Source organism: Mesoplodon bidens (assembly GCF_964165515.1).
Source record: "Mesoplodon bidens genome assembly, chromosome: 2".
NCBI lineage: Eukaryota > Metazoa > Chordata > Mammalia > Artiodactyla > Ziphiidae > Mesoplodon > Mesoplodon bidens.
In genome coordinates this window covers 62,827,863-62,842,370 of record NC_138177.1, presented here as the reverse complement: position 1 = coordinate 62,842,370, position 14,508 = coordinate 62,827,863, and the positions used below count along the sequence as shown (strand labels likewise).

At 43.3% G+C, this 14,508-nt stretch overlaps 1 protein-coding gene across 1 annotated transcript in view; it reads right to left on the bottom strand.

The window, feature by feature from the left end:
• Positions 1-14,508, bottom strand: part of KIF26B (kinesin family member 26B) — a 497,333-nt gene that overhangs the window by 71,178 nt on the left and 411,647 nt on the right. Inside the window, exons 8-9 of the mRNA XM_081224649.1 lie at positions 13,198-13,460; positions 10,141-10,324 (exon numbers count right to left, since the gene is read on the bottom strand). Coding sequence (XP_081080775.1) covers positions 10,141-10,324; positions 13,198-13,460 — 447 coding nt within the window. The remainder of the gene's footprint in view (positions 1-10,140; positions 10,325-13,197; positions 13,461-14,508) is intronic.

Genomic DNA, 14,508 nt, shown 5'->3' with positions numbered 1-14,508 from the left:
GCAAAAATCCTCAACAAAATACTAGCAAACAGAATCCAACAGCACATTAAAAGGACCATACACCCTGATCAAGTGGGGTTTATTCCAGGAATGCAAGGATTGTTCAATATACACAAATCAATCAATGTGATACACCATATTAACAAATTGAAGGAGAAAAACCATATGATCATCTCAATAAATGCAGAGAAAGCTTTTGAAAAAAGTCAACACCGAGTTATGACAAAATCCTTCCAGAAGGTAGGCATAGAGGGAACTTACCTCAACATAATAAAGTCCATATATGACAAACGCTCAGCCAACATCATTCTCAATGGTGAAAAACTGAAACCGTTTCCTCTAAGATCAGGAAGAAGACAAGGTTGTCCACTCTCACCACTATTATTGAACATAGCTTTGGAAGATTTAGCCACAGCAGAGAAGAAAAAGAAATAAAAGGAATCCAAATCGGAAAAGAAGAAGTAAAGCTGTCACTGTTTGCAGATGACATGATACTATACATAGAGAATCCTAAAGATGCTACCAGAAAACTACTAGAGGTAATCAATGAATGTGTTAAAGCAGAAGGATACAAAATTAATGTATAGAAATCCCTTGCATTCCTATAAACTAATGATGACACATCTGCAAGAGAAATTGAGGAAACAATCCCATTTACCAGTGCAACAAAAAGAATAAAATACCTAGGAATAAACCTACCTAAGGAGATGAAAGACCTGTATGCAGAAAATTATAAGACACTGATGAAAGAAAGTAAAGATGATACAAACAGATGGAGAGATATACCATGTTCTTGGATTGGAGGAATCAACATTGTGAAAATGACTATACTACTCAAAGCAATCTACAGATTCAATGCAATCCCTATCAAACTACCAATGGCATTTTTCATAGACCTAGAACAAAAAATTTCAAAATTTGTATAGAAACACAAAAGACCCCGAATAGCAAAAGCAATCTTGAGAAAGAATAATGGAGCTGGAGTAATCAGCCTCCTGGACTTCAGACTATTCTACAAAGCTACAGTAATCCAGACAGTATGGTACTGGCACAAAAACAGAAATATAGATCAGTGGAACAGGATAAGAAAGCCCAGAGATAAATCCACACATATATGGTCACCTTATCTTTGATAAAGGAGGCAAGAATATACAGTGGAAAAAAGACAGCCTCTTCAATAAGTGGTGCTGGGAAAACTGGACAGCTACATGTAAAAGAATGATATTAGAACACTCCCTAACACCATACACAAAAATAAACTCAAAATGGATTAAAGACCTAAATGTAAGGCCAGGCACTATCAAACTCTTAGAGGAAAACATAGGAAGAACACTCTATGACATAAATCACAGAAAGATCCTTTTTGACCCACTTCCTAGAGAAATGGAAATAAAAACAAAATAAATAAAGAGCAGAAAGAGAAAAACAAATATCGTATATTAACACATATATGTGGAATCCAGAAAAATGGTACAGGTACCAGTTTGAAAGGCAGAAATAGAGATACAGATGTAGAGAACACACGTATGGACACCAAGGGGGGAAAGTGGGTGTGGAGGGGCGATGGTGGTGGGATGAACTGGGAGATTGGGATTGACATATATACACTAATATGTATAAAATAGATAACTAATAAGAACCTGCTCTATAAAAAATAAATAAAATTCAAGAAAAATTAAAGGAAAACATAGCAAGGAAAAGAAAACATACACAAGATGAAAAGACAACCCTCAGAATGGAAGAAGATATTTGCAAATGAAGCAACGGACAAAGGATTAATCTCCAAAATTTACAAGCAGCTCATACAGCTCAATATCAATAAAACAAACAACCCAATCAAAAAATGGGCAGAAGACTTAAATCGACATTTCTCCAAAGATATACAGATTGCCTACAAACACATGAAAGGATGCTCAACATCACTAATCATTAGAGAAATGCAGATGAAAACTACAATGAGGTATCACCTCACACCAGTCAGAATGGCCATCATCAGAAAATCTAGAAACAATAAATGCTGGAGAGGGTGTGGAGATAAGGGAACCCTCTTGCACTGTTGGTGGGAATGTAAACTGGTACAGCCACTATGGAGAACAGTATGGAGGTTCCTTAAAAAACTACAAATAGAACTACCATATGACCCAGCAATCCCACTACTGGGCATATACCCTGAGAAAACCATAATTCAAAAAGAGATGCATCGCAATGTTCACTGCAGCTCTATATACAATAGCCAGGACTTGGAAGCAACCTAAGTGTCCATCGACAGATGAACAGATATACAATGGAATATTACTCAGCGACAAAAGAAACGAAATTGAGTTATTTGTAGTGAGGTGGATGGACCTAGAGTCTGTCACACAGAGTGAAGTAAGTCAGAAAGAGAAAAACAAATACCATATGCTAACACATATATATGGAGTCTAAAAAAATGGTTATGAAGAACCTAGGGGCAGGACAGGAATAAAGACACAGATCTACATCTGAATCCTCAAGAATGGACTTGAGGACATGAGGAAGGGGAAGGGGAAGCTGGGACGAAGTGAGGGAGTGACATGGACATATATACACTACCAAATGTAAAATAGATAGCTAGTGGGAAGCAGCCACATAGCACAGGAAGATCAGCTCAGTGCTTTGTGACCGCCTAGATGGGTGGGATAGGGAGGGTGGGAGGGAGACGCAAGAGGGAGGAGATATGGGGATATATGTATATGTATAGCTGATTCACTTTGTTATAAATCAGAAACTAACACACCATTGTAAAGCAATTATACACCAATAAAGATGTTAAAAAAACAAATAAGTAAAATTAATTTTTTAAAAATCCTTAAAAGGAAAGACGTAATATGTTACTTCTCTTTTATCCCATTTTGTATCATGCAAGATCAGTCCATGGCAGTATGCAAGGGAAAGAGTTGTTTTTTTGTGTGTGTGTGTTTTTTTTTTTTTGCGTTACACGGGCCTCTCACTGTTGTGGCCTCTTCCGTTGCGGAGCACAGGCTCCGGACGCGCAGGCTCCGGATGCACAGGCTCAGCGGCCATGACTCACAGGCCCAGCCGCTTCGCGGCATGTGGGATCTTCCCGGACCGGGGCACAAACCCGTGTTCCCTGCATCGGCAGGCGGACTCTCAACCACTGCGCCACCAGGGAAGCCTGGAAATAGTTATTTTATAAGCAAAATATTATCTGTTTTGCAACCTAATTATAAAGACAGGAGAAGGTCAGATATTTCATTCGCTCTGCCGATTAAAGGGCAAAGACAGGGACCAATTTGGACTTTCAGACTCTAATAGTCCATTTGATGTAATGGAATAAAATGCATAATGTGCATGTAGTAAAATAGAAGACAGAGAACAAAAGGCACAGTTTAGACTGTGTTGAAGAATAATATTTTAGAATACCTATAATTATACCTGCATGACTCAAAATGAGAGTCACATTTTAAACAATGGAAAATCAACTTTGCTCTATATCCACTGGAGTTTCAGTAGTCACAGAATTCTGAACTTCACACATGGTACTGAATCTGAAATTGTACAAAGTGAGTGAGCACAGGCCACCTGCTGTGACCATGAATTTCCATTACTGCAGGTGGCTGGAGAGAAAGAAGCTCTAGAATCAATGAACAAAATAGGTGATAATTAATAGCAGGTAAGAAGCAGGTTCCTCATGGACTTTTCAGATTTCTGAGGTCACAGCTGCAAGGTTTAGAACATAACCCAGTCTGCCTTGAGACTATTTATATTTGAATATGTATATTTCAAGTCTAGACTTTGACCAAATGAAATTACCCACATGCCTTACTCTCCCACAGGAAACAATATACTAATTCACTCCTGAGTGACTCTCCCAGCTCATGTTCATGGTGCCAGGAAATGCTAAATTCTCCTAAAATCACTTAATTCCTACAATGATCCTGTAGTGCAAGAATTGGCACTATTTTATACAGATGAGGAAACTGAGGTTCACAGATGCTAAATAAATCATTTAAGATCTCATAGAAAACAGATGCTGAATCTAAGACAAAAATCCAGAGCTAACTATAAAGCATGTAGAAACTCTTTTAACTCACTTTCCTGTAACTTAGTGGTTCCCAAACTTTGCTGCACAAGAGAATCACCTGGGGAGATTTTTAGCTAATCCCAGTGCCTGTGTCGTACTCGAGACCAATTACATTAGAAAGCCTGGGAGTGGGAGCCAGGCATCCATATTTTCTAAAGATTCTAAGGTGATTCTGCCACTTGGCCAGGTTAACCAAGGCCCTCCATCAGCTGTGTCAGGCACACTGCCTGATGCCCATAGCACGTTGTATGCTTGTGAGGTGTGCTGACTGTTCCCAGTTTGTCTATGCACTTTTGCACCAAAAACATGAGCTGTACACTTATCAACAGGTCAGCTGGGTTTCCTCCTAAACCTAATTATGCCACTTGTACTTGATATTATAAATAAAAATATAATCAAATATTATGTAAACCAATAAAATATGATTATGTAAAGAGAGCTAATATTTCTAAAAAAATACCTGAAATCAATGCTTTGGAAAGCTGTGATTAAAATGAGTTAATTTTTGAAAAAAGATGCTGAATCAGGTGTGAATGAGAAATTACAGAGTAGAAAGAATTTTAAGAATCTAGGGGAAGTCTATACCCAGTTAGCTGCACAAGTGTCTCTTAAGTTCTTCAATCACTCAGAAGAAATTGAAAGCAAAAACCAGACTATTATTAATATGAGTGTGGTTTATAAAAGTCAGAAGCTAAAGTTGAAAACTCATCTCAAAGAGAAAGCCATGGCCCTGTATCAGAAGACCGATGAATAAACACACAACTGTATGTTTTAAGCTGAAAATGTTTTATGACATGAATGTATCCTTTTATATGATTTCCCTTTTTAACTTTCTCTTAACTGATCAACTCCTTCTGACCGTGTTGTATAACAGGGCTCTGAACTCACACCACCTGCTTACCCAAAAAGTAATTGAATGGTCTCTCTCTTTCTGAAACAGCTGCAACTGCGTAATCGAGAACTTCACTCACTGTTTAATATTCAGCACACATTTCACGTGGTGTGACACGTAAGGTCTGATGCGCAGGCACACCTCTAGGCTGTGGAGGACAGGGGGCCAGATGACAGGGGACTCTGTCCTCAGGGAGCCTGTAGTCTGATGGGGCTTAGAAGGCCCAGAATGACTGAGACATAAGGTGAGTAAGGCAGTGACTTAACATCCCCCAAACTGCTGTGGGACTTAAAGGAGAAAGCTATTCCACAGAGGGGAGAATCTGAAAGGCTTATGGGGAGGCAGCTCAAGGGGGAAGTAGGGTACAGACAAGGTTTTCTATTGTTGATGTTATTGTTTCTTCCTTTCCTTTCCTTCCAAGATGAGACAGCCCTGACTTCAGTGGTAGGAGAGACTGAAAATAAAAGCACAAAAGGACGATTGATGGGGTCCCAATTGGTGGAGTCCCAGAAAAGGCAGAAGGGGAAAGGATAAAGAAGGCAAGGAGATAGGAGGAAGCAGACCTATGGGAAAGGAGTAGGGGAAAGTGAGGTACAGGGACAAGGAGGTTTGGATGCTAAGAGGACAGAAGCTGAGGTCATAGCCAGGTTGACTTTTCTCCTTAAACAGGAAGCTTATTATCTGCTGGAAGAGGCAGAGCAGGGGCCTCAGGCTTCAAGAGGAGGCTGGGAACTGCTGCTCTGATGCAGGTGGTGGGAAGGCCATGAGAGACCACTGTGGGAATTCCACACTGCACGGTTTGGAAAATTGTCTCCTGGCCAAATATTTTAAAAATTGTATTACAGAAATCTAAAAACATCAAACTGTCATTTCACTGTTGACCAAGGGGAACATGAGAGCCCTAAAGTAGCCCCACCATGTGTGGCCATCCTCCCTGCACAGGGCTTTGCAATGAGGGACAGCAGAGGCCCAGTTCTGCATCATTTAGAAGCAGTGCTCCTTCCTAGATCCCTTTTCCTACATCTACCACCCAAATAATGGATCTCTAGAGTCCTATGGACAGCACAGCCCTGGATAGGGCATCAGCTGATTCAAGCCATTCCAAGATATAGGAAAGAAGGGTTGGTGGTCAAAAGAAAACCAAGACTAAGACTTGTAAACAGACGAGTGCAGGCAGAGATGAACGTCTACGTCCTCATACGGTGGTTCATGTGCACACACACAGATGGATGCCCAGGTGCTGGTACACAGGTGTGCACACAGCCAGCCCAGTCTCCACTTGGCCTCTACACTTCCCCTGGAGGCAATAAAGTAAATGAACAAATCAGAGACCTAGTGTCATTCTTAGCCCTGGGCAATAGTTGCTTGCAAGCTTAGATTACTCATCAAAGTGAGGCTTTTAAAAACCATCTTAATCAATAGGACTTGGAAAATTCTGTACTGTGAACGTATTCCACTGACGTATCACTCGTAGCATCTGGCTTTGGACTCCTAATTCACTCATCTTTATGAGGAGCACCTCCTGATTGTCATGGTTTTAGGGTCCCTTCCCCATTGCTGCAATTCCCAAGGGGAATATCAAGCCTTACAGACATAGCTTTGCAAGGCAGGGGAAGGCTCCATGACAAGTGAAGAATCAGCCCCACTAATGCTCCAAAAATGTTTAAAGCAGGAAATGTTTTAATCTTAACCTAGTGCTATCCACAAAGCAGTGATACATCCAAACAGAATTTCCTTTTCTACCTTGCCTGGACATGTTGTAAACATTTTTGTCTGTCAACTTATATGTGCATACGTGTATGTACGTGTGTGTTTATAAAATGCATATATGTGTATAAGCTCCAGGTGCCCACATACACATGGTGTGTTTAGTTCTTGCAGCAGAGACCTCTTTGAATCCAGCATCTTCACTGGCCTCTAATGGCCAGTTACCAGCAGCTCACTCTGCTCCGTTTCCCTGCAGGGGGACTAATTAATAAACTTTTCCTTAATTGAGTTCTGGCTGCCAGGTCCACAGGGATTATTGCTTATATATAAGTAAACAAAATTTCCATTTTAAACAACACTCCAAATCTCCTCATTATATTTTAAACAGATATAAATGCACTGAAGTCAAGCAAGCCGTGGGCTAGGAAGCTGTGTGCATTCTGGCCTGGATTCCCTTTCTCATCAGAAGCCAGGTACTGTAGCAGGCAGGTGATGCCCCCAGGTCCTTCGGGGCTAACACCCACATCAGCCTGGATGCCTGCCTTTTCTTTGTTCTCATCTACAGATATGTTAGAAAGTACCTCACTAGGTTTTGGAAGCCATTAATAGCATCTGCCTTGTCTTTTAACCTGAATTTATTATTTAAAAGCAATTCACTTTCACAATTTATAAATAGGAAGAAAATGAATTTGATGTTAAATACTTAATAAGTGCCCAGGATTTGTTAGGTGAGGACTTGGGTGGATTGTTGGGTTTAGGGAATGTCCTAGCCTACGCTTTTGTGGAAGCTATACGTTAAGTTCTTACAGTTGAAATAATTTAATTGTTTCTTTGTTTTCAAGATTCCTCCCTACTTTCAGATTCCAAATTGAAAGCAGAACCATGAAAGAAACTGAAAAACTGAAAGCAAGTTGTTTTAACTTGGTTAGAAACCTAGAAGGAGGGATGATCCTTCCCTCCTGAGCTTTTCTGCTCAGAGCCATTTGGAAGCCATTTGGCTCCAGGGTCAGATCTTTTGCAAGTCACCCTTTGCTGAGAGTACAAGAATCCACTGCAGGCTTTGATTACGATTATTATTGGTAGCTGAAAAGAATAAAATAAACATTTTTCAGATTCCCACATTCATGCTGCTAAGACATAACTCAGAAAAATCAGTGAGGACAGGATTTAAAGCCAGCTCCCAGATTGTTAGGAGAACTGTGGATCAAATTCTGTTACAGACTTTAAAGGTCTGGATCATTTCATCCCTATCCTAATCCCTTGCTTCCTTCTTTAAGCAAGTTATTCTAAACAGGAGTGCTGTACATGACACGAGCCCTTCATTGAGAATCAACCTCCCCTGAAAGACTCGCATTCAAAATATTTTGCTCATCCCCCGTCAGACCTTTATCACCATCACGGGTGTCAAGAGCGACCTGATCTGCGGATGGTACGTCTCCCTGGGTGCAAGTGAGGGCCAGTACCTCTTGATTCCTGGGCAGCAGTCAGTGCAGGTAGCCAAGGAGGTGGGTCTGAGACTGCATTAGGGGAACTCTGGCCCCAGCAAGGATATCTGGTGAGATTTTAGTCCTGGGGGTAGGGGTAGGGGTGCATCTCTGGGCCCAGTCAAAACTAAAGGAGCAGGCAGCAAACAATGTGAGTGAATGAATGACTGATCCATGCAGCAATATGGATGCATCTCAAATGCGTTATATTCAATGAAAGAAGCCAGACACTAAAGGGTCACATATAGACCACATGATTCCATTTACATGTTGTTCTGGACGAAGGCAAGGTTATAAGGACAAAAATCTGATCAGTGGTTGCCAGGGGCTGGGAAGGGGACTGACTAGTAGGGCAAGAGGGACTTTTCTGTAGCCATGGCTTTATATCTTATTATATGTTCTATATCTTGATAGTGGTGGTGGGTACATAACTGAATAGATTTGCCAAAATTCATTTAACAACACATAAAAAGGGTAAGTTTTACTGAATTTAAATTATACCTCATAAACCTGAACTAAATAACAACAACTAAGGAGTAGGAACAATAACAGAAGACTGGGCCAACAAAGGCATCGAGATGGGGGGAGGAGGGAGCTTCCACTTCCCCCATGCGGAAAGGGGGAACAGAAGCCCCCAAGAGCTATCTCCAGGAAAACTGGTTTCCAAGCCTTTGGGCAACAAGGACCCCAAATTGGGGAGCCCATCCACAGGTCCCAGTCGCATGTCTTAATTCCAGGCTCCATCTGGAATTAGGTTAGTTGATTGCCTCCCATTAGGCAATTAGCTGCACAACTTCTAGGCACCAGGCTTAGTCTCCTAACTCAGGGTTTTTGTTTGTTTTTCTGGCATTCAGTGCCCTTGAGGCAATCATTTGGAGAGCACTGGGGGCCAGTTGCCTACGTCTTGAAAGCCCTATAGAAGTGGACAGAGAGAGACTCTGGAAGTTGCTGCCCAGCCAGCCCAGCCCTGTGGCCCACACTTGCCTTAGAAAAGCCCAGTGAGGTCCACCGACTACTTTGCCCACTGCCCAGGATCCCACCTGAGACACTCAGCTGAGTGCTGGTACTCAACTCCTGAGCAAAGAGTATATACTACTTGGCAGACAAAGGATGGAGCACTACACTGAGGTCGATGCCAGCTTTGAAAACAGCCAAGAGCGGACCATATAAGCATTGATTCGGGTTCCTGGAGGGGCAGCTTGCTCACTGAGCATGCCCTGGGCATAGGTTTTTACAGAGAAATGTCACAGCTGGGCAATACCTGAGGCAGGGAGGCAGCCAGAATCTGGTTCGTTATTCAGAAGTCTTATTTATAGACTATTTAAAGGATATGGTTTTGTTTCTTTCTGGTCCACAGAGTGGCTTCAAGCTACTGATTAGTAACATTGCCAGGGTGCTTTGGTAGATACATGTTGGTCTTTCATGATGAGCACCTTTAAGGTTTTTGCACAAAAAGATACTATGAAGCAGCTGTTTTTCTTTTTAAAATTTGTTCTCTCACGTTCCCATGGCAATTACATCTGTAAATCATCTTTACTGAGTGAGCCCTTTCCCCTGGGTTGTTCGAAAGCAAACATCAGCCCAGACTACACAATGGTCTTGAATGACACATCGGTGCACTCCACACTGGTCAGATCGTACTACATTTTAAAAGGTCACAGCTGGGCTTCCCTGGTGGCGCAGTGGTTGAGAGTCCGCCTGCCGATGCAGGGGACATGGGTTCGTGCCCCGGTCCGGGAAGATCCCACATGCCGTGGAGCGGCTGGGCCCGTGAGCCATGGCCGCTGAGCCTACGCGTCCGGAGCCTGTGCTCCGCAACGGGAGAGGCCACAACAGTGAGAGGCCCGCCTACCACAAAAAAAAGAAAAAAAAAAACCCAACCCCCCCCCCAAAACAAACAAACAACAGCAACAAAAAGGTCACAGCTGCCCTCGAGGAGAGGCTTCTCTCCAGCGAGGGCCAAGGAGGCTCGAGGGCAGAGGCCGACTTACTTCCCCCCTTGCCGCTCTTCTCCATGCGGTACTGGTAGATGTGCAGCGTGAAGAGCATGTGGGAGTTGCGGAGGTCGTCCTCGTTGCAGTCCTGCTGGCTGCCCCGCCGGGAGGTTATGGCAGCATCCAGGAAGAAGGCGGCCTTCTCCGCAGTGGGCGCCCGCAGCTCACTCTGGTTCTGCAGCTGGAAGACACAAGGGAAGGACTGAAGCTGCAGGCGGGCGGTTTGCCTGCCACTCGGGCCTGGCTGTCCGTTCCGCATTCTTGAAGGCTGGACGTCCTTCTGGAACCAGGGTCTCTATCCATGTGCAATTCTCAGCTTAATTTATTCATATCTGAAAATTAACACTGAGCACGCTTATTGGATGAAACATATTTTCACCCATTTTACAACTGACGTAGAATCTGTAAGTATCAGGTGTGAAAAGCAAATGGTTGTATCTGGGTGATCCGTGGGGGCAGGTGTCCCACCCTGACCTCCGCAGAGGCCAGCAAACCAACATCCTGGGCAATCCATGTACCTAAGAAAACATGAGGGATGTGACCGCATCTTCATTTCAAAGATTAGAGTGTTTAGAAGCAGGGGGGTTGCAAAGTGTGATTTTAGTCCAGATAGTACTGGTATCACAAAGTGAAAAAACTCAGTTAGCTTTAACTCAATTCTCAATTTTCCCAGCTATTTAATTAGAGCCAATTTTAGGCCACATTTACTAGCATAGTTATATATAAGAAGTAAGTGTAAAGGACATAAGAAGTAAGTGTAAAAGACATATGAAAACACCCAAGATACTTGAATGTCTCATCTATATCATTTAAGGGCTATCTATTTTATCTTTAGCTGCTAAATTCATGTTCATGGCATACTCATTAATTGATTAAAGAAGCACTGTGGGCAATGTGTCTAAATCCTATGAGATGCCTTGGTAATTATAGTAAACCTTACTCAGAGCAATATTATCAGCATTTGACCAGCACTCCTTTACTGGGGTTGGGAGGGAAGAAAAGTAAACTAATATTTCTGATTTATTCCAAGGAATGATTTGCAGTATGTGCCTTAGGGTCAAACTTTGACAGTCTTCTATTCTGACTCTAACTGTACCTATAATTCTGAACCATGAGAGTCGATATTTGGAACCTGAGACCATCAAAATCCTCAAACTTCAGAGAGCTTCTGTGGTGCTCGTTGTTTTATACTTACTGTCACAGAAAAGATAACCCAAAGAATGTTTAAGATTCTTCAACAAGAAGGAAGAGAGGATGTTGGTCTCTTCCTCTTTTTCTTAGTCTTCAGTTAACCAGAGCTTTCACCTCTGTGGAACTTCATTAATGGATTTATAAAAGTGAATGGAGGTTATAGCACATTTGAATGTCTAAGTAATGCTTGGAGTGGGAGCAGTGAGTAGGGTGACTGATTCCATCACAGGTGCTGTGTAGATATGGTCTGAGCACATCTTATGCTTCCAAACTGGTGGTTCTCAAAGTGTGGTCCCTGGACCAGCAGCATCAGCATAACATAGGAACTTGTTAGAAATGCACATTTGAGGGCTCTATCCCAGGCCTATTGAATCAGAAATTCTAGAGGTGGAGCGCAGCAGTCTGTGTTTTAACAGGTCTTCCAGGTGACTCTGATGAAGACTGAAGTTTGAGAGCCACTGGATTAATGTTTGTATGACCACTTAGTTTGCATTCTAATTAGGTTTCATATCCAAATGGTATCTGATGCATCTGTTAAAACTATGAAGAGCCAATTTTAGTCAGACATGGTATGGACCTTTGGGAGTGCTGAGAACTAACCAGGCAATCACAATCGAGAGTCAGGAGAAACATCTAAGAGGGTTTCCTGGAGGAAGTGCCAACTAGCTGATACCCAACAGATAAGGAGTTAGCCAGATGAAGAGCGAGAGGAGAGGAGTCAGCAGCCTTCTGTGCACAGGGGACAGGATGTTCAAAGGCCCAGAGTAAAAAGTGGGAGGATGGTTGGTGCCTTAGAGCCTTGCTACTGAAAGTGTGGTCAGTCATTGGGAAGCTCGTTAGAAATGCATAATCAGAGGCCCAATCCCAGACCTAGGGAACCAGAATCTGCATTTTAACAAGATCCCCAGTGCTTCTTATGCACACCGAAGTTTGAGGGGCACTGCTTTCTTAGGGGACCTAAATGTAATTTAAGAGGAGTGGCAGGAGGGGAGTGGTAGCAGGTGATGCTGGAAGGTTGTGTAGGGCCTCTTGCGAACCACGAGGATTCATAGCGGAAGTGGAAGGACCTGAGGTGCTCTAAGCAGGGGAAGAACATGGCCAAGTGTGAGTAGATGGGTGTAACAGTGGGTATCCTCACCCGAGAAAACAGTCCCACCTGGGGTGAGGCAGGTACTTATCAAAATGAACACCTATCTAAAAAGGAGGCATCTGATAAAACTAGAAAATAGAGCCTATAGCTAAAGACTGGAAAAACTGATTATTCTGGAAATGAACCAGGGTCCTCCCAGGTCATTCCCACCTCTACTGTCAAACAGCGAGGGAGAAACAGTCACAACAGGCATGACATCCTGAAAAGGCGAACTGGAACTTCTCTTGGCTTCCATGGTTCCAGCAATTATATCATGGTTCCAATTAGAAAGTGGTTGTTAGTTTTTCCTATAGCACTACTAGTCCGGCTGTAAACCAGTGCCAGAAACACAGTTTATAGAGCCATAAACAGCCCCAGTAATGGCTGGAGCTATTTGTGCAAAGCAGTAAACATTTCTGCTTGTTGCTAAACAAAAGAAAGATGGTATTTTCTTTTTTGTTTTGAAAGGGGCGTAAAGAAAGTGAATTCAATTTCCCCCAAATGCTACAACAACTGTGGTTCCTGTTCATTGTCAATTAGATTCAAGGTACAAATATTTAGGTTGGGCGAGCAGCTGCCCTGCAGCTGCAGGCCATAAAGTTCCAGTCCACTTTAAAGTAAACACTTGCAAGCCTCCCCCAGTTGCATGTTGAGTGAGTCACGAGGTGAACTGCCCCAGCCGCCGAGGTAGGGATGAGCCACCTTGGAGCCAGCAAAGCCCCAGAAGCAATCACCTGCGTGCCACAGATGGGGTCCTCACACAGGTACACGCCCGGAGACTGGCCGTCCTGCAGGCTGCCCGTGGCCACCTCTGACAGCAGGTCCCGAAGGTTCTCTTCTTTGCCCCACACCTCCACGGCTGAGATCCGCACTGAGAAACGGGCTCCAGTCTTTTCTTTGCGTTCATTTATCAGCTTGAAGAGCCAAGAGATGGCACAGGGGATGATGCCAAGGTTCTGCATGGAGTCGTCTTTTCCGATCATGGTGTAGGATTTTCCTGGGAGAGCGAGGAAAGAAAGAAAAGCAGCTTGAGTGTCCAGGCATCATTCTATAGTCTCAAGAATAGATGCCAAGGATGCAGAAGAAAGGCATGGGGAGTGGGGAATGGGAAGAAAGGAAAGGAGAAGGTGAGAGGAATATTAGACATTTGACATTTCCAAGTACTACTGATGGAATAGCTATAATAAAGAATGTGACAGCCCCGACTAATGACAAGATTAAATCACAGTTGACCTTGAGGAAGATCCCAAACATTACAAGCTATCCAGTTTCCGTACTGTTTTTCTCATGGTGGGAAGGCAGAAGTCTTTCATCACTGATATGGTTCTTTTTATCACCACCCCACAGATTCATTCCACATACTTACACTTTATATCCTTTTTCAAGTTAAATGCTGTGTATATTTTGCATGGGCAAATTCCATTAAAATCTGGATCACTGCTTTGATCAGAGATCAGGAAGACCGAAGTGGCAGGGAGATGAAATGGGCTTTCCGACCTGGCCTAGAACTGGCTCCATCCTTGCAAAGCTGCTGTTGGAAGCTCTGCCCAGGGACACATTTTGGAACTCGCCAAATTACTAACTTATCAAGCATGTAAAGTGAGGCCTGGTGAGCAGATGGCCACGGGTCAGGATTAAGAAGGCACTTCAAGGGGATTCAGTCATCAAACCCTCACAGAGGTGTGTGGTGGCCGCCTTTCCCAGGTGCTTCAGCACAGGTGGATTCCCGACAGCTGGGTGATGGGAAGCAAGGATGCTTGCAGACTGATCTCCCCAGACAGGTGCTAATGTGGTCTGGCCTTTGCTTGGTGGCTGCTCCTCGGTCCTCTGGCATAATGTTGAACCCAAGTCGTCTGGGGAAGCGGAGTCCTCTCTGCTCCCCAGCAACCCCTGCTCAAGAAATGTAATTTTCCTGCTGGCTTTCTGGGAGTGACCCTGACCTGGACCAAGTGGGAACAACCCCACTACTCCTTTTGTGCCTTTCTTGGACTCTAAGGCTTTCCTAGATGACTGGGAATCCACTTAGGATGAGCATCTATATTTCA